Genomic DNA, 20,166 nt, shown 5'->3' on the forward strand with positions numbered 1-20,166 from the left:
TTCCCCAAAGTCCTTTGTGCTTCTTTCTAAACCACAGGGTCAACGATGGCCCTTTGTTTGGGGTCATTTTAGGGTTTAACAGTCTTTTAACTTTCTTGTGCAAACTCTGTGTAATGTCCATTTAAGAACAGAGCAATAATCCAGTGAATTCACCGACTCTTGCACCAGACTCTTTCTGGGCAACACCCTCACTTAAACTAAATATATTTCCAGCATAGAGAATGTGTCTGAAGTGGATTATCTCCTGCTGTGTGCTACATGTGAGAAAGGCCAGTTTTTGAGGATGTCTCCACCTTGTTTTTCCCCCCAATGCTGTCTGCAGTTCATCTGTAGTTCATGCTTCAGTTAGAGAAACAAATGCACACAAATACACTCGTCTGAACGCTCACAAACGTTTAGCACACACACTGGATTTGTGGAGCACAAACCCACAAAATGTGACCTTTTGTTAGTTTTAAGTGGACGTTTCCTCTGAAAGCCTGGGACAGATTTTAGGAGTTCTTCATGATCACAGTCCTTAAAAAGTAAAAGGAAAAAAGGTTAACGTGGCAATAAGACCACCTATCCCAGGCACCTCTATCCTCCCGTCTAACAAAACAAGGCTTCCACTCATGAAGTGGCCCATGACTGACTGCTTACTTCAGCTCCGTACCTCCTGCTTTAAGACTTAAGCTGTTCTCCGCAGAGGAAACTCTTTATCTTACAGTCAACTCGAACTGTTATTCTTTAAAACACGTCTTTCCTGAAATTACATCTTTTTGTCATCACTGCCCACCCGCTCCCCAGCATTAGTTTTGATTCTGCAGCCGTTCTCTTACGCAAGCAGCGCTTGAAGCTCACATCCAACATTTATACTTGCAGTAAGCAGTTTTTCCTGCTTCTCTTACTCACACCGAGCTGTGGCACAGCCCAGAGTTCAGCGTGCATATATGCATTGGTTAGTAAAGATGAGAAAGGTCAGCTTACCAGATGCAGATAGTATCAATATGAACTGAGAACACAGAAGATTTGCAGTAAAATATATATTGAATATGAATAAAACGTGTGACATGGCTAAAGCACGGTGAGCTGCACAACATGAATCTTTAAATGAATCCATGTCAAATAAAACACATTATTTCAAAGTCTGTAAACTTTTTAGTCTCAATAAACTGATGCACGTGAAGAGACTGATGTTCTTAAGATGAACTGGGTGGTAAAGTTTCTGTGGGGTCTCTTTTCTCGTTCCTCTCTTTCTTCCTGCCTACAATAAGAGTCAGTAGGAATCGTGTCACTCACAAGCTGCTTCTCTGTTTCTCGAGCCTCACCATGATTGCATGGATGGGATGAAAACAGCTCAAGGCTGCGATGATTGGAGACAAACCTTTTGTTGCAGATTGGAATTTTGTGTCTGCATAAAGATACTTTGATTATTGATGTGTCTTTGCTTCCTGATGCATTTGAGACAAACTCGTGAGCGACCCTCTCAAAAACAATTAGCGGAGAGCCGCTGCCTAACTGACCAGAGGAGAGCTGAGTGGTTGTTTGTCCTGGAAGCATTTCCTCTTCAGTCTGCCTGACTGTTGGCAGGATGGCACAGTGGATTCAGTTACCGTCCTGCAAGCTGAAGGTCATGCATTCAGTTTGTCTCACGGCTACGTGTTGAAATAGCTTTGATCAATGCACTGACAGTCATACTTACCCAGGGATTTTTCTCACTGGGGTTTGTTTTGACAGTAGTGGGAAATGCACTGTAGGGAGTGAAGGTTGGCACAGGCTTTGCACAGTGCTCATAGACTGATGGCCATTTCCATAAAAGTGTTTAGCCTGGTTTGTAGCCTGACACGCTTAGATTTTGAGTCTACAATGATGGGACAGTAAGGAAATGAGAACTCTGAACTTAGCACGAGCCAAATAAAAACTATGAAGGCATCACTGATACTTTATCTCTGTTAAAGTGAATGATTTTGAGGTTGACATACGTAATTGTTCTCACCAAAAGGTAAACACTTTCTTCTAAATTTGGGCAAATTTAGTCAGAAGTGTTATTTTGAAAAGAAGTCTTACCTGGAATCCTAATTAGTCTTATTAGATAAATTCAAGACATACATTATGGAATGATTTTTATGTCATAATGTTTGCGTGAGCTGAAACGTAATACGAGCAAAGAATTTCATTTTGTTGACACCATGCCTGTTTGGAGGCGGAGCCCAAAGGTGGGCGGGGCCCTAATGTGATTGGTCAGGCACCCGCGGTGGGTGGAGCTCTGCAGCCAGAGTGTACAGCTGTTGATTAATGGGACAGCAGAGTTTTTATTAGAATCCTCTGGTTTAAAATGAAAGTATTTGCTCGGATTCTGTTTTTGTTTGCACAAAGGTTATGAAATCAAAATAATATAATATGTTCAGATATACTTTGTGAAGCCTTATTGTGTATTCATCGTCCAGCCTTACAGCACTGTGCAGGTTTAAATGCTCTTGAGCAGTACTTCTCCAGGCCTTTCAAAGTGTTTATTTGTGCTGGAGGGAAGCATTTACATTTCTTTTTATTTCAACCAAAAAATGTCCAGGTATAGACCCCGTTTAGGTAAAGGCATCACAAACTATTTGTTCAGCCTGATCATATGAATCATACTTTCTTTTGTAACGCATGTACAGTGGGCCACATTTAACTGGAGAAGACATGGAGGCAGGTTAAACTATGGGTTGAAAGGAAGCTGTGTAAAAATAGTCGCCTACCTTCTTCGTGGCATTGGTATTCCCTAATTACAGTGGGCTTGTTAAACAGGATAATGCATCCCGGCACACTACAAATAAACTGCTCAGGAATGGTTCGAGAAACATGAAGCTGTTTGTAGTTTTGACCTGACCTCCAAATTCTCCAGATCTCAATCTGTTCGAGCATCTGTTGCAACTTTTCCTTGCGACTGTATGCTAATGCAATATTCGTGGTACATTACTCCCTCTAAGATTAAAGCTGGAACATTTCATTTCCTTTTATGAGGCTGCTGTGCTGACCAGCAGAATAGTGGTACAGTAATTACAGCTTCCCTGGCTGCTCACTGCCCTATACTGGATGTGCATTCAGCGATGCTGCACTGCTGCCAAATGTGCAGGGAGGCTGGCATATCGCAAGACAGCAGAGGAGGAGCTGAGCAGCTATAATGAAATCCCTGTAAACCTCAAACCTCAACTCAAAGCTGCATGCATGTTAATGTCAACTCCTTTTCTTGCTCAAGTTCTTCACTGTGAATCTGTCAGAACAGGATATAAATTAGCAAAAAAATCAATTCAAGTCTTCAGCTTTGAAGTGCGTGTTAGTCAGTAGCTCTGTGGGTAGAGGTCTTCCCCCAAGGTTAGATGCAGCAATTCAGTGCTTCAGCTTGTTAAGAATCTTAATGTGATTGAATTTTGACTTTATATTCAATTGACCCACAAGCTTTCCATTTTGTTTCCAACTCATTGATAAAAACATGCATCAGTCCCTGTTCCATTTCCTATTTGCACTTTTTCTAATCAGGAAAACACACCAAAGGTGAATAGACACTATTATTCAGTAAAGTAAACACAAGAGCTGCTAACAGTATTGAACTGCAGAAGGTTCTGCGTTGTAATCTGGAAGACATCTCATTGCTTCATTTAGTACATGCACAAAAGCATACAACTGAGCTCATTAATGACATCCGTTTTACATTAAAGAATGGGTAGTAATGACATCAATGAAGGCTCTGTTAAGTTATCTTATTGGCAACACCCATATTTACCTACTACTTGATATAATAATGGCAGGTCAATGAAGCTGAGTATTAGATAATATGATCAGGCAGCAGAGACCAGAACCGACCGATTTTCTGTGCTCGATGCGGTCAGGCTCACCTCTGTCCAGCTATGAGAGTCGTGAAAACTAGTGACTGTATAAAAGTCACATGCTAGCTACAGGTTGCTAGCATGTCACTTAGCTGCAGGTTGCTAGCATGTCACTTAGCTGCAGGTTGCTAGCATGTGTCTGTGGCCTATTCTTATCATCAGTGAGGCAGATAGAAAGTTCAGCAAAGTAAAATTTGGAGGAATTGCCACAAAAACATTTATGACAACATGTGTAATCAGACAGTTAAGCCATTATCATCCAGGTGAACATTAATTTGTTTTAAAGATGCTAACAGAAAGAAAGCAGCTAAAGCTAAAGCTGTCCAGAGCTCAGCCACAGGCCGGGAGCCTTGGTATGAGGCGTGTTGAAGCAGTTACAAGAAAACATATGGAGACAAGTTTAAAAGAGAAATAAGCTGATGTCCTGTTATCTGGTGACGTTATACTGGAAAATGATATAAGTTACATAAATCTTTTATTGGAACAATATGTGTGTTAAAGGTGGGTGTACAACAGCTCGTTTTCATTCAGCTCACTGTGGTGTTTAAATGTTGGGAATGTTTATCATGAGGTTAAACTTCCTGCTATATGTTTTAAACCTGGCTGTAAAGGTAACCTGCTACTGCCAGAGTTGGAATATCCAGTGCCTTGCCAACAGGCACTCCAGAAGCTTTTGTATAGTTGAGAGAGATGTTACAAACATTTATTATCAGTATGAGAGTATCTGCCAGTTGTTTTGGACGGCTTCTCGTGAGATGTGATCATCACTGTTTATTAAATGAAGTGTGTTTGAGCAAAACCTTCTACAGTAGTTTATGAGCTCTCTGTGGCAGGCTTTGTGCCCATTGCGGTTTTTAATTGACTCACTAGAAAGCCCTCACAGACACTGTCTGCTTGCCCCTGACTTGATTTGAAAAAATAGATTTTGGGAAAACATTTAACCATCGTGTTCCTCGTGTTTAGTGTGACCGCACAATCAATGATCATATAAGAGACAATGGTAATTCTTGTCTCTCATGGACAGTATTAGCCATCAAGCAGTAATATTAGCAGCCCTATTGGAGCTAACAGTCATAGTAATATTACTATCAGCACAGCAGCTGTGGTTGTAATAGCAGTTAAAGGGCAGCGATCGGACGTCAGCTGGTAGTGCCATAACCAGCACAGCACTGCTGATATTCTCTATGAAGAGGGAGGAAATTGAATTTGATGTATGTATAGAAATTACACATAGTCTGCGTATAATAAATCTTTCACTTGCAATGTGAGTAAAGGTATTCACCACATCTTGAGTCACACCAAGTGTGCAGAAAGGCTGAATCAGGAGCTGGCAGGCTCGAGTACAGTAGCCCGGAGGGCTGCATAACAGCATAATGTACACTAGTTATAAATCTGCCAGAAGCGTATAGGGCATCAGAACGTGGTCCAGATTGGACGGAGGAAAAAAATTCTAACTGTTCCAACTCTCTATTGTCCTATCTCTCTCCATCTTCACAGGAAAGAAGTCGTTTTACTGTCTTTATTGATCATGTGGGTTTATAGGGCCAACGGGATCATTCTGGAGAGTGGTTCTTCACATTCATTGCATTCTTTGCTCCAAATGACCTCGAGCAAAATCAAGTAATTGAACTAAAATGTCCACTGTCATCAATCTCTGCCTATCGGTCCATAACTGCTGCGGCAGCTTAAGAGAGAAGATGGGAACGGTTGGTTGAACTCCGGTAGGTTCCTCACTGTATGAACAGTGCTTTCAAGGTCACCTGGAAATGAAGTCATTATCAGCTGGAAGGCTGTCATCTCTACAACGTGTAGCTGTAAACTGCTAAAATACTTTTTGTTCCGACACACAGAGTTTAGTATTAGTGACATTAAGTTAAAAAAGGGGAAACTTCTTTTGAACATGGGTTTCCCCGAAAACTCAACGTCCAGATCAACAAATCAAATCAAATCACTTTTATTGTCACATCACATGTGCAGGTACACTGGTACAGCACATGTGAGTGAAATTCTTGTGTGCGAGCTTCACAAGCAACAGAGTTGTGCAAAAATACAATAACGTAAAACAAGCAAAATAAAATATAAATTGTGTATCGAGTTTGTATAAATATATACAAACTCGATACACAAAGGGTGTGGAGGAGGTTCGAACCGAGAAACATCTTTTTATATCCAGTGTACCACCGTGCTGCCTGAGTTAGTGTTTTATGACTGATCAAAATGATATGCTGATGTTTTCCTTCTAATTTCGAGGTTAACAAAGTCTGAGTTTTAACTCAACGGGACTCTGAATCCACCGGGCTTCATGGTTTAAAACAACAAATAATCCAGGTTTTGCTTCCAGTAACTTCAGCACCAAGGACAGTGCTCATTCACGCAGGTGCTTTTGGTCACTGAGTTTATATTCTCATTTTCATTTTTATAAAGTGACTGTTTGCCGACATTTTTCAACACTTTTACTTTAGAGCAGGACTGTAAACAGTGAACAGCATCAAACTATGTACAGGCTGCTCTTTTGAACTCACAACAGTAACAAAAATCCAATAATCCAAACGCTGATCTTCAGATTTCATTTGGAGCTTTTGCAGCCTTCACAGATTCACTTTCCCCGTTATTCCGCTTTTACGAGGAATAATCTTGAAGAAAAAGGCGTTCCACGTTTTATAAACCAACCCACACACTTGTGTTTACTTCAGACCCACGCATGCAAACAAACGCACATTTACACACGCATGCAAACACACACAGACACCCACGCCTGGCCGCAACACAGATGATGGGGAGGGTAAGCTGATATGGGAAAGCTTTTGGAATGCCAGATAACAGGATTAGACAAATTACATTTCAACTGTGACCGTGAATCCTGTTTGGATGGGTGACTTGTTTTCTCTCCACCATAAAGCTACGGAATATTCTGAAACTAGAACTTCGTATGCGAAGTCACAAATTTAAAAGAATGTAGGGCGGGGGTGTGAGGTGTATGTTTGGGCGCTCGTTGTCTGCAGAGTTTTGGGGGGATTTGATGTGTTTTATGTATAAAGGGGCGATTTATTGTCTTTCATCTGACAATGGTAATTTGATCATATCTTCAGAAGTCGATTTAAAGAAATATATGTCAACAAAAACACATATTTGTCATTACAAACTTTAAAACTAACTAATGAGCAATCCTTAATCTTGCAGGACTCAAAGCTATGCTGTTTAAGGCCAGTGCGGGTTTGTAGTGTCTTTGAAGGAGCAGAGAGTGACAGTGAGTTACTGGTGGTCTGAACAATTTAAGATCCAAAAAATCAATCTTGCAAAAATCTTCTGGGGGCAGTCAAGGTCCTTCATATGCTCCTGAAGACTGATGGCCAAGAATCCAAAGTGAGCACTCCATCAAAGACAGAGCTGGCCTGGGAGAAGTGTGCATTACTCTGATTTGCCAAAACCACTAACTGGGGAAACCTGTAGTTTTACAATATGAAGGATCTTTGTCCTGTAAAGGAAATGCCTTCCTGAACAGGGACAAAGAAAGGCAATAAAAATAAAATGCCAATGATCGCAGGCGTAAAACCTCTTAAGCATCAGCGAGTACCACGGCGCTCTGCACTGTGTAATCTTTGCATAGTATTATACGTGTCATCTAACACGAGGTGGAACAAAGCGCCTATCATATGCATGTAGCGTATGTCATAATATGAAATCAATTATGTGGAACGTAGCTTAATGCGGCCTGTTACTAACTACCAGGCCAAATCTGAAAGAACCAACATTTCACAACAGAACATCAAAGTGTTCCCTTATTTAATGGATAATATTCATTTTGAACTGAATGGCAGCAATAAAAATCAAAAAAGTTGAGATGGGAGCAACAAAAGGCTGGAGAGTTAAGTATGATTATGAGAAACAGCTGGAAGAACTAATGAAGTTCATTAGCAATAGTTCAGTGGTGTCATTGGGTACATACAGACCATCATACTGTCAAAGCGCTGCGAAGGCAGATCTTATGTGTAAGTAAGAATATTGATAATATAAAAAAACACCCTGGTGATACTTTGCTTCACTTTCCTTTTTCCCTTCTGGGAGTGAAGTGCATGACGGGAGCTCCAGTAACGTGTAGAAACTAAACATTGTGCTTAAATCTGAGACCTCAGCTGCTATAATAATGTATGCACGCACATTACTGCAAACCATCCCAGTTGCTCGGCCTCAGATGTTGTGCGATTAAACTGCAGTGTCGAGCCAAACTGGATACTTGTTACGAGTCCTGAGGCTCAGTGCTGTTCATAAATGAAATGCTGCTCCTTTTTGTACACTGACTGCTGCTAAGTGCTACGAAAACTCTGCTGTCACTTCTAATGAATGTTTTATGAGGATGTTCTGATGAGTTCACTAATGCTCAAGTATGTTTGGCTGTTTGAATATGTGTGTTTGTGTCACTGCGTCCGTGTAGGAGAGCGTTATTGGCGTGCCGGGCTCGCCGGCCATTGTGGGGGTTTTGATGGTCACTCTAATGTGATCCAACTTCCTTTATGCTTGTACACGTGTGCTCATGCAGCGTGTACGGGATCTGTGTGTCTAAGTGGGCGTGTGGTGTGCGCCGCTGATGCAGACAGTTTGTCAAATAAACGAACCACAAATGAAAGTGAAGTTTGTCTTAAAGTGCTTGCAGAGCAACACGTAAACAGAAAAACAAGTCTGTTATTTCGTGCCTGCGTCTGAGTAAAGGATGATGTGGTGACAGCGGCGACTCCATTTCCATTTCCTCCTTGCAGCACAAGTCACCGTGCTGGCATTAATTATGAAAAATAGTTTGGGTTGCCGAGCCTGAGGCTGCTCACGGTGAAGAGAGTTATGATGAATGATGTTGAGAGGAATCTGTCAGCTGCCATCCAGTTTAGTCCGCACGCATAATTGAGGGCTGGGGTACTTTCTGACAGAAACATGGTTTATGAGCTCGGGTCCAGCGTAGCGGTTCAGATCACAGCCTTTTTACGCGGCGCTCGCTCCTTTTCTTCTCCTCGGACGTTATTTCCAAGTCTTTGTGGTTTAATGAAGGAATGGATGAATGTTCTTAACACCGGTGGTAGAGCAGGGCAATACGGCCAAAAATATTTACCACGATGTACATTTGAAAATTTGCGATAACGATATAACTGATGATATAATTGATGTGAGACAAAATACTTTACAACTCCTCAACTTTATTAGTGCAAAAAACAAACAAACATCAATGTATTTTCACTTAAACAAGCAGCTGTTTTTTTTAATCTGCATTAAAGTTCTATAAAAATGTAACAGTGCAAATTCCTCGCTGACAGTTTAACCAAAAGGCGTTTCCAGTGGAAACTGGCCGACATATCCTCAGCATAACCATGTATAACATCCACAGAACTTAAAGAGGTTATACACACACAATATGGTAACATTATGTTGAAGCACAGTACGTATCACTCCGCGAGGCTCCGCCTACGATAGCCGTAATGCTCCGACAATCCATCAAGCGGTGCGGCTTCGTAGCTCAGCAAAGTCGTACTGAAACATTTGACAGATTTTTGAGCGCCGTGCACATAAAATCGTTTCGAGGTCAGTAAACACAACCAGAGTTCATACATAAGGCACACGGGATTATAAGGGGCTCTGTCGACTTTCAGAAACATCAAAGTTTTTCTTTTTTCTGGTATGTGTGGGTTTTTTTTTGTCACAGCACTGTTTGTGTTTTTTGGTTTAAGTTAAACTCTTTGAATGATGGTTTTCTGTTTGTATTTATACTTCCTGCTTCCGTTCTCGCCTTACATTAAAACTTGCCTTTTGTTATCACCGTTCTCGCCTCCGCCCTGCATTTGGGTCCACTATCTCCTCACGCCGCGGGGTCAGGGTTGGACATTTTGCTTTTAACAGCCGTTGTTGTTGTTTTTATTGACTCATTTTATTTATTTATTTATTTTACGGCATCATTGTTGTGCATTCTATTTAGTTTAGTGGCATTTTACGTTGTTAAGCACTTTGTGCAGCATGGCCTTTGTGCTATAGAAATAAACTTGACCTTTTTGTGTCTGTTACTTGTGATAAGTGATAATACTTTTTGAAAACTTTATAAAACAGGGTTTTTATGGTCTTGACAACCTGTGAGAACTGCTCACGGATGAAAACAATAATACAAAAACATCACATTAAAATGCACTCTTGTACTTGGTGTCAGTCAATCAAAAGTCCTTAATCACAGAAAATAAAACATTTAAAGTACATAAACCTCGTGAGCTGACATCCAGAGGGGCTAAATAGTCCGTCATGGCCTTATTATCTTATTCTCCATCTTTTTTCTCACTTATTTCTTCTCTTTATCTAACTTTGAACATTACTTTCTCCATGTGTGGAGCTAAACGCGAGCTGCAGCATGCAGACACCATGTGCGCTTGCAAAAAAGTAGCTGGGTGGAGACCCAAATTGCACCCAGCTGTACCCTACACAGTTCACCACCAGATGGTGCAAAAGAGCAAAATCTGGACAATACAGCTCAACAAAGCATCAAATGCAAAAGACCGTTACATTGCTTTTGTTGTCAGTCAGACAACAGTCCGACAGTACTGCCAGACACGGCACCGAGATCTGAGGCAGTTTATCCAGCGGCCACAAATGTCTCTTTGCCGTAAGCGTTGGCCTGTCACAGACTGGTGACCTGTCTGCCATGTTCCCTGCCTCTTGTCCTATGACAGCTGGGAGAGAAAATGATTTAAAAATTCTGAGGATGTGTGGACGAGTTGTAAAAATGTTCATTTCTTTCTTTGAATTTATTATCATAGGCCATTTACATAAATTGTTTTAAAGATTAAATTGGCCAACTAATCATCAGCTAATTACTGGCTCGTGTGGCTGTGCTTAAAGCATGGCTGTAGACCCAGGGACATCACTCAGTTTGGGGTAGCCTTAATTTTACTCTCGTTTAAGAAAAAATTTAAAAATGTAATGTAAATGTACCAAGAGCGCACATTTACCATCTGGCTCTCTTCCACATCATGTCTTTATCCTGTCTTCCTTCTCTCACCCCAGCCGGTCGCAGCAGATGGCCCCGCCCCTCCCTGAGCCTGGTTCTGCAGGGCTCTCACCTGGAGAGTGTTTACAAAGGCCTGCTCAGAAAGCCGTTTTCCTGTAAAATAACAATTATCGTTTTCCTGTAGCCTGAATTTCCTCTTTAATGTCTTTGAGGACAATAAATGCTGAGATAAAAGAACATCCACCTGTCGTCAAAACCAGCCACAACCACTGCTGTATCATATTCGTTACATGAAGTTTTGTTGTTGTCAATGTTTTTTGAGTTTGTGAGACTTATACATCATCAGTGTGATTTTTTTTTTTTAAATAAACTGCCCAATACATTTTAAAGATATAAATTGGAAAAGAAAAATGTCAGATATAGGAAATTAAAACTTGTAAATGCAAATAAATATTGAATTTAAAACCATTTAAAGACTGGTGGAGGTAAACGCTCCACTTTAAAAAAGTACAGCGGCCCCTCATGTATCGCGGGAGTTATGTTCTAAAAATAACCCATGATAGGTGACAGCTCTGTTTTTTTACAATGATTATAGATGTTTTAAGGCTGTCAAACCCGTCACTACACACTTTATACTCTTTTCTCAGACAGACATGAACATTTTCACACTTTATCTCGTGTTTAAACTCTCAAAGTTCAAACCTTCATAGAAAAATAAGTCCAGGATTATAGAATGAAGCCAAAGATCAAACCCTGTTTTCAGGCCAACAACACGGGAACAGAGCAGCTGCCAGAGAATTCAACATTAATGAATCATTAATGAATCAATGGTACAGAAGTAGAGGAAGCAAGAAGAATGAGTTGAGTAAAGTTTGACTTCTCTGACTGTTTTATTTTGCTTAATGCGCCTTATAATCCAAAAAATACGGTAACTTCTACCTTCCTTAAGCATGTCCAGAAGTCCAACTTTTTGTGCGATGGTTAGCATCTTCCTCTGCCTTCTGGGTGCTACTGCAGGAGCCTTTGACCGTGCAAAACGTTCCATCTGCATTGTTGTGTGTGTTGGGGAGAAAACGTACAAACATACAGTGCAGCACTAAAGAGTCACGCTGCTAGCGATGGAAGATTTATGTAAATTTGACAAGCTGAACGCATTCTGTACTGTACAGGAGACACGGCGCGGAGGAGATTGCTTGACAGTGGTCTACAGCCAATCAGGACGCAAAAAAGCCTTCAAAATTACACATAAAAAAATGAGCGAAACAGCGAGGCCGTGAAAGGTGAACCGCTTCATAGCGAGGGAACGCTGTATTCTGGTTATTATTTCATGATTCAGGCTTTAAAGGGTTAAACATACCTGATTGCACTTTTTTGTGCTTTTTAACCTTAATTACGACAGTAGAGAGAAACAGGTACCCTGAGCAAGGTACCGTCCCCACACGCTGCTCCCCGGGCGCTGCACTGGTGGCTGCCCACTGCTTCACTGGGTGAATGGGTTAAATGCAGAGGAGTAATTTCCCTACAGGGACTAACACATACTCGTTGTTGTTGTTGTTATTATTGTTATTATTATTAGGAACACTGAGACCAGGGTGAAGACACGACCTAAATGATCTTCAGATCTGAGTCTCTGCATTAGTCTTCTGGCATATGCAGCATGTGATGCAAAAACAAGTCTGATGAATGAGACACCAGTGAGCTAACTGTTATCTGCACCTCTGTTAAAGTGCACTGAGAAGAATGATTTGTCATATTACATTTACAGGAAAAACAAACACATAAATCCACTCGCATGTCAAACAGCAGAATTGTCAGGAGTAATTCTGGGTGTCATGCACGAGCGTAGCACGAGTAGCATATCTGTATTCTTTTTAAATTCATTAAAGCATTCCTGTCTCTCCCTTCACCAACATCTCCTGCCTCCACCCGTCTCACAGGATGGACATGTTTTTATCAGCAGGCATAGATTTTACTTCACCTGGACCTGCCTCAGGCTGCAGACCCAAACCCCGACCAGTCGAGGCCATCGCTGCTAAATCACTTTTACTGCTGCTATCCCATAATGCTGTGTGTGTGTGTGTGTGTGTGTGTGTGTGTGTGTGTGTGTGTGTGTGTGTGCTTTCCAGTGTGGATAAGAGAGAAGATGTGTGTGACGATTTAGACTTTGATGTGTTCAAACATCAGTGCTCTTCTCATTTTTTGTCTCTCTGGCTGTTTAGAGTGAAACTGAACTATTGATCGGTAGAAGGTAAAAAGGGGGACACAGTTATGATGCGATCATATGTATTTGAGTTTATTGAACCGTTTTTATCTGGTGAAGTAGTCAACAAATAATCTTTGTTGTTTGCAGGAGTATTTGCCACTTTACATTAATTGCTGTTATTCTTGTTAATATTTGTGTTTTTTCTGATAGAACAATGAAGTTTTCTTATCTTCTTTTCTGCTTTGTTTTCCCTTCTTCTTCTTCTTCTTCTTCTTCTTCTTCTTCTTCACTCGTAGTGACTGTAGTCATTCCTTCAGGCCTGTTAATTGTAACAAGCCACTGTCCCCTGTGAGAGCTTTATTGTACTCTTGGTACCATCTTGTGGAAGAAAACAGTTACTACAATTAACATTTCTGTCTCTGTCCCCTCAGAGATACAGCAGGCCTGTGAGATAAAGTGAGCCCTCACCTTTGACCTGATTTTAACCATTTCAAACACTCTTCTGATGTAAGTTTGATCTGTCTGTCTCACCGTCCGTCCGTCCGTCTGTCTCATATTATTATTATTTGTCTCCTTTCAGGTGTTAAGCAGCTTTGCTGAACGTGAGTATATCAACACTTGTACGTGTGATTGTAATATCACGTTTGCCACAATGCAAATAATTTTATGTTGTTGACATAAAATTCTCCCACTCTGTCTCAGCTAATTGGATCAGTGCATTTGGCGTTGAGTTTCTGCACAAAGTTACACAAAGTTATGTCAAAGTTGCTTCGATTTTAATACTTGCACAAAGTAAAATAATCATTTTAGCTTCAAAACACTGGACTTTGTTGATGAATATGCTAATTTTAGGACTTCATTTCTATACGTCTGTGCACGTTATTGTTTACTTGTAGTTGTAAATATCCTAATTTAAAGTTGTATGTTCATACTTTGAGTAAATAAATTGATTTAAAGGTGAACACTTGAATTACAGACGTAGAGAATCCACAAATGTGTCGTTGCCCAACGAATGATAGACCTCACTGTTTATTATACTGTTGGAAAAGGTTGAGCAGCCTTGCATGACTTCACGCTTCATATCGGGTCAGCAGTGAGAAAGCTCTTTCTAAATGCATTTCCTGTCTCAGAGTTTGATGGAGAGCTGGTCGGATGACAGCTGGAACTGTTGTCATAACCGGAGGAATACTGGCCACAGTGATACTTCTGTGTATCATAGCCGTGCTGTGTTATTGTAGACTCCAGGTATGTTTATACTACTTTACTATACTGTATAGTTCATCCTATCTGCTTCTCAGTGGAGCTGCTTTCTTTTAGAAATATAGAAATTAGCCCCAATATCTTTATAAAAGGACACAAAAAAGGACTCGGAAGATGAGGCATTCATTTGTCTTTGAAAAATAGGATTTTTGGACTCTGTAACAGACGCAGTGTTGTCGAGCCACACTATAGATTGAATCCACACAGGAAACAGTTGAAGTTGTACTGAAAGGAAATTATTACTGGGAGCATCCCGGTGGCTTCTTCAGTGTATGTTTATTTGTCAGAAAACCTGAGTTTAGCCACAGCAACGCCTTCTTCTCTCTCTGCAGTACTACTGCTGCAAGAAGAATGGGTCTGACAGCGCCTCCATCTCTCAGCAACACTTTGCCTGCAACGCCTGCAGTGTCTCAGGCCTGGACGGACCCATCGTCACCCCGCTGTCCCTGTCGCCACCGGTGCCGCCCAAATCCTACAAACCCACCAAAACCACCAGGGGGCGACGCAGCTACTGTCCCACCTGCTCACCCTACGACTCGCCCTTTTACATCCGCACTACAGATGAAATGCGCAACGGTGGCGAGCGCATCACCTACATGCCCACGCACTATGACAACCAGGCGCTGTCGATGCCGTTGCCCGCAGTCCGAGGCTCCCTGCTGAGGGAGACGCAGCGAGGTCGGCCTCCTGAATTCTACACCAACACCCGCGCCATCAGCACCGAAGTGTGACCACCCCCTCCTCTCTAACGAAAAAAGAAGAAAAAAAAAAAGAAAATTCCTCCTTGACCTTTGACCTTTACACACACAGATTCCCCTGTGTTCCCTTACACACACCAGCACCACCACTAACACAACCACTAAACAAAAACAAAGGCTGGCTGTTTGTGGAGATTCCTTTATCCCGTTTGTTCGCTGAGAAGATGAAACTGACTATAAAGAGTTCCTTCCTTTATACTCTTAAATTGTACATTTTCATGCTCACTCAGAAAGTAATAATTCTGCGATTCACAGTAGATTAAAGTCCCTAAACCCTGAATTAAGGGTGTGGCTAAACGCTTACACACTCCTTCACTGTCGACTGTTTCCGTGTCTTTACCGACCGAGGGCTATTATGGATAAGTTGTGGGATAATTTTTTTCATGCTACATATCTTCCCAGTGACTGCCATGAAGTAATATAAAGAGGTAAGTAGCAAGTATGAAGCAATTTTATCACAATTGCAAGAAACGATGCCCCGTGTAGTCCTGGGAGGCGTTCAGGTAACGTTGAGGAGGCTGGACGACTGGAGATTTCTCTATGCAAACTACCGCAGCTCTTCATCTCCTTTCAGCGAGTTTCATGTCATCGGTGATATTGTGAAGGGGGTAATATTGGGATTGCTGTGCCCAGCAGTGAGGTGTGATGCTGAGGCACGTGTAGATAGACACGCTGTGAGCATTTAGAAACGGCGGCAGCATTAAAGCTCGAGCTTCCCCTCTGATGTGGAAACCTGTGAACGAACAAAGGATGCCTGAGCCCCCCGAATGCAGCAGTGGGACACGTGAAATGGACTGAATGAAATTCTCTTTACTGACAGAAATGCAAAAAGTTTGAAATGTAAATAGTAACCAGAAAACGTTGGTGACAGAGGGGGAGCGATGCACGCTGGGTGTTTAAAGAGGGATTTACTGATTCGTGCTGTTTTGTCTACGCACTCTTCCTGCTCTCAGAATGATGCAAATATCCACATTCATTGACATTCATGTTGTTTTTCCCCTGTATGGTGAGAAGCTGTGCGTACGTCCTTTCACAGTGCTCCTTTTCTACATGATGCTGTGTTGCTTGCGATAATATTTGCTGTTGTTGTTTTGATATCTGTGTGTACAGCAGGGGTCGGAGGCCTGAATAAGCAGAGCAAGAAACCTGTGTGGGGTGAGAATGTTGGAGAGATCCAAGTATTTAGGAACAAAATCAGATGCACTTTTCTAACCTCTCCTCCAGCCGTGCATAATCAGACTTTATTACCAGCTTCTTAATTACTTTTTCATAATTAAATCAATTTTAACTGCAGTGCCATTATTATGCTGTGCATATTCAACCTTCTGAAAGAATTGGTTTTCTCCAGATTAACTAACACGAGCAAATAAAGAACTAACAGCATATGTACAGAGGTTTCAGTCGGTGGAATGAGCTGAACGACGTGGACATGTCGCTGCCGCTACGATAGTTTTATTGTCATTATTCAATTATTTAGACATTGTATTACCTGCTATCTATTTTACTCTTTACTTAACCAGTAATCTTTGAAAAATATTAAAGAAAATGATTTTTAGAGATGTGGTTAAAACACAAATGAATACAAAAACGGTGTTATTTAATGGTGTTAACTTTTGACAAATAAAAGATTTGTAACTGCTTAAATGGACTTTTTGTGTGGTTATTCACACACACACACACACACACACACACACACACACACACACACACACACACACACACACACACACACACACACACTATTAGTTAGTTACTGAATACACATCTAAACTGTGCTACATTTGCACATCTTGCTTGTCTTTGTCATGTCTCGTCTATAATATCCTGCCAATAATTTGAACCTGGTTTTCAAAACCACTGCGCACTTTGTCTCTGTCCTGTCTTTGTTTATCGTACAGTTAATATTGTATAGTTATCATTATAGTATTGTACAGTTAGTCATTAGTACCTTTTATCCCTTACTTTACCAACATTCAGCATGTTATTTATTTGTATTTTCTAGTTTTATATCTCTTGGGGATATATTATTATATACTTATAAATGCACCATGGGGGGCTTAGGGTGAAGCAGAATTTCAGCACTCTGTATACTGTCCATACTGCTGTATTGACAATAAAGCTCTTGAATCTTAAATATATATACAAAAGTTTCTTTTCATATAAGGCAGGGGTGTGGCCTGTATATTGACGTGAAGAAATCTAATGCAAGTGCCTTTTTTTTTGTTAGGGAGGATTTGTTGGTTGTTGAGTGCGAAGTGCTGCCACGTGTGAAAGAGAGGACCGATGAATCTATGAACACTACATTTTGGGAAATATTTGTGGCTGTTTTCTTGTTTGTTTTGTATCACTTGGACACTAAAGTGACCCTCCAATGAGACGGATGTGCCAGCAGCTCATTTAAGTCTGAGACTCTGATAAAGGAGACAGACTTTCTTGTAATTTTTAAAAAATATTTTTCTTTGGACACTGGCTGCTTTTTCACGAAGTTATTGTAGCTGACCACAGGACTCAGGGGAAGAACCACGGTTGTATCTACACAGAACAGACGACTTGGCAAAGAGTTTTGTTCACATTTCTTTAGTTGAATCTACAAAAGCTACAGCAGATGAGCAGTATCCAAAAGTCACGTCAAGTCAATAGCAAACAATCCTGAAAAGACCTGACACAGGACCTTAAAGATGCATCTGGCCCTTCAGTCGATCCATCTGTTCACTGAAGCCTCGATGGAAACGGTCTCAGTGGAAGGGCGACAGTCAAGAAGCTGTTTTTAGGAAGGGAAAGAGTGAGGAAAGGTTGAGATATACCAAATTACACAAGAGCTGGACTGTAAATCACTCAGCACAACAGGTCTTATGGAGCGATGGATTCAACTTTGACATTTTTGGTTCTAAATACTTGTCAGTATATCTGGAGATCAGGAGAGGAGAGAGGTACAACAGTGAGTGCCTACAGCCATCTGTAAAACATGCTGGACGCTCTACATCTCAGCCAGTTATGTTCACATCTTTTTTAAAAAATGATGGAATTATGGACTCGGAAAAGTTACCATGCAGCATTTTCTGAGAAGCATCTGATTGGCAGCAGTTTCATTTTGGGTCATGACTATGATCCCAAACACACTGAATGCAGTGAAAACATACCTGGATACAAAAACATAGAGCCTATAGACCTCAACGGGATTGAAACGCTTTTATGTGTAAACTTTGTTTTACCTTAGCTTATTGTATTTCTGTGTATTATTGCATGTTTTTAGTCAATTGCTGCTTAAAAAAAAATCATATATTTATTCATGCATGCTCAGCTCAGAATCAGTCGAAGGTTTAAGGGCAGAAAAGAAAATGAAGCTTTCAGTAACGTTTTTAATCATGAGCCGCTCTGACCACATGAAGTTTGACCCCCGGGTAATCATTGTCATGAGGCACACAACCACTACAAGATAAAGTCATCAGTTTGCAGAACAAAGTCTTTATTTAGTCTCAGTTTCAGTCAATTGTAACCACGTGTTTAACAAAAACAAAAGTTTGCTTTTATTTTTTGTAATATGGCAATTTTACACGAACGAAGGACGTATAAATATATACAGTTTACTACAGCCAGACTATAGGAGCACGGCGCATGCGTGAGATAACGCTAAAATTCCAAACCGGAAAGCGAGTGATTCCCGAGTGATTCATCTCAAACACACACGATCTTCGTTGCAACTCCAGCAGGCAACTCTGAGGCTCAAAACAAGTAAGTTGACAGCTCTCTTATCAACACTTGTGATCATCGCACTGTCACGTTTACCTTCACAAACTACACGAATGGCGCTTTCCTTCTCCCCCCCCTCATTTTCCCTCCGAGTAGTGGTCTGAGTGTGTTGGACTTCGAGCTGGTTAGCGTTAGCCAAACTTAGCTTTAGCTGTTATATGTAACCTGTCACGTACAGGTACTGCAATGTAAACCCTGCCTTCACCTTTTTGACAACTGGCTACTTGTCTCGAGTTGTGCTGGTGACAAGTTTGTGTTCGTGTCAGCGTGGTGTTAGTGGCTCTGTGGATAAGTTAGCCCGCCTGTCGTTTGCGCTCAGTTAGCTAGTGAAGGAAATCTGTTCGCTTTACAAATGTGTGTTTGACAGCAGCTGAGATGCGTTTCTGGCGTAATGCCATGTCGATGTCGTTCAGCTGTCGTTAAACTGCTGTTTGAAGAAGAAAGCTGCCAAGTATGGCGAGCTAGCCTGCGGTGGTGGTGATACGGGCCTGTAGTCATCATCGGTGAGAGGAGCAGTAACAGTTTACTGCAGTAATTAACGAGAGAATTTCCCCTTAACACGGGAGAAAACATTTCTGAGTGTCAAACCACAAACACTGCCAGGTGAAGGCGGTGCAAAGATCTCCGAGCCAACACCTGAACGTGTCTTATTCAGAAAGCTTTAGCTAAGTGTTCAAACTAATGTGTCTGTACTTGGTCCCAGCAGCTGTTCCCCTGTCTGTGTATCAGCTCCAGGATGACATCATCAGTACAGGAGACGTGCAGGACTTTATCCACAAACCGCAGCTGGATGTGTGAGATGGCGCTAGGGGTTTAAAAGATGTAAATGATAAGGGTTTGCTCTGTGAGAGAACACGGGGAGGAGGTGCGATGATACTGCTGTTTTCTAGTTGGCAACATGAGAGGAATATCATGTTTCGTGGCCAGCTGGAGAGGAAAACAAGTGAAGTGGTGTGTCAGTGTTTTCTGATTAAAGGCAGCACGGTAGCATGGGGGTCAGCCTCACAGCAGAGCCAGGTTCTAACCCTGGTGCCTTTCTGTGTACACTTTGCATGATCTCCCTGTGTCTGCACGGGGTCTGTCCCCGGGTACTCTGGCTTCCTCCCACAGTCCAAGGACAGGGACTTGGTGGGGTTCGGTTGATCGGTGATTCTAAATGTGAGTGCAGCTGGTCGTCTGCCTCTCAGTCCTGCGACACACTGGTGACCTGTCCAGTGTGGACCCCGTCTTTATGCTCCATCCTCCCCAACAACCCTGAATTGGATAAGCAGAAGAGAACGGATGATTAAGGAAAGAGCCGGGCTCTTTACTACAAAGGACATCTAATGCCTTTGGGTGCTGCTGTGTGAAGCAGCTGATTATCACGTCCTGATATGC

The 20,166-nt window shown here is 41.6% G+C and overlaps 2 protein-coding genes across 12 annotated transcripts in view; both read left to right on the forward strand.

Annotated features, from left to right (window-relative positions):
• Positions 1 to 16,683, forward strand: part of LOC101478501 (protein FAM163A) — a 39,152-nt gene extending 22,469 nt beyond the window's left edge. For 2 of the 10 annotated variants that reach the window (XM_004553754.5, XM_004553752.3), the window contains exons 2-5: positions 13,453 to 13,528; positions 13,602 to 13,623; positions 14,152 to 14,266; positions 14,614 to 16,683. In XM_004553754.5, coding sequence (XP_004553811.1) covers positions 14,174 to 14,266; positions 14,614 to 15,012 — 492 coding nt within the window. In that variant the 5' untranslated portion in view covers positions 13,453 to 13,528; positions 13,602 to 13,623; positions 14,152 to 14,173 and the 3' untranslated portion in view covers positions 15,013 to 16,683. Of the gene's footprint in view, positions 1 to 7,800; positions 7,835 to 13,452; positions 13,529 to 13,601; positions 13,642 to 14,151; positions 14,267 to 14,613 lie in introns of those variants that run through there. The other 8 variants (XM_012919809.4, XM_004553753.3, XM_076875964.1 and 5 more) reach the window with 7 other exon arrangements.
• A 1,931-nt stretch (positions 16,684 to 18,614) lies between these two features.
• rabgap1l (RAB GTPase activating protein 1-like) overlaps positions 18,615 to 20,166 on the forward strand; it is a 93,395-nt gene continuing 91,843 nt past the window's right edge. For both annotated transcript variants that reach the window (XM_004553749.6, XM_004553750.6), the window contains exon 1: positions 18,615 to 18,771. The gene's annotated coding sequence lies outside the window, so the exon portion shown is untranslated. The remainder of the gene's footprint in view (positions 18,772 to 20,166) is intronic.

This window comes from Maylandia zebra, linkage group LG17 (assembly GCF_041146795.1).
Source record: "Maylandia zebra isolate NMK-2024a linkage group LG17, Mzebra_GT3a, whole genome shotgun sequence".
Lineage (NCBI taxonomy): Eukaryota > Metazoa > Chordata > Actinopteri > Cichliformes > Cichlidae > Maylandia > Maylandia zebra.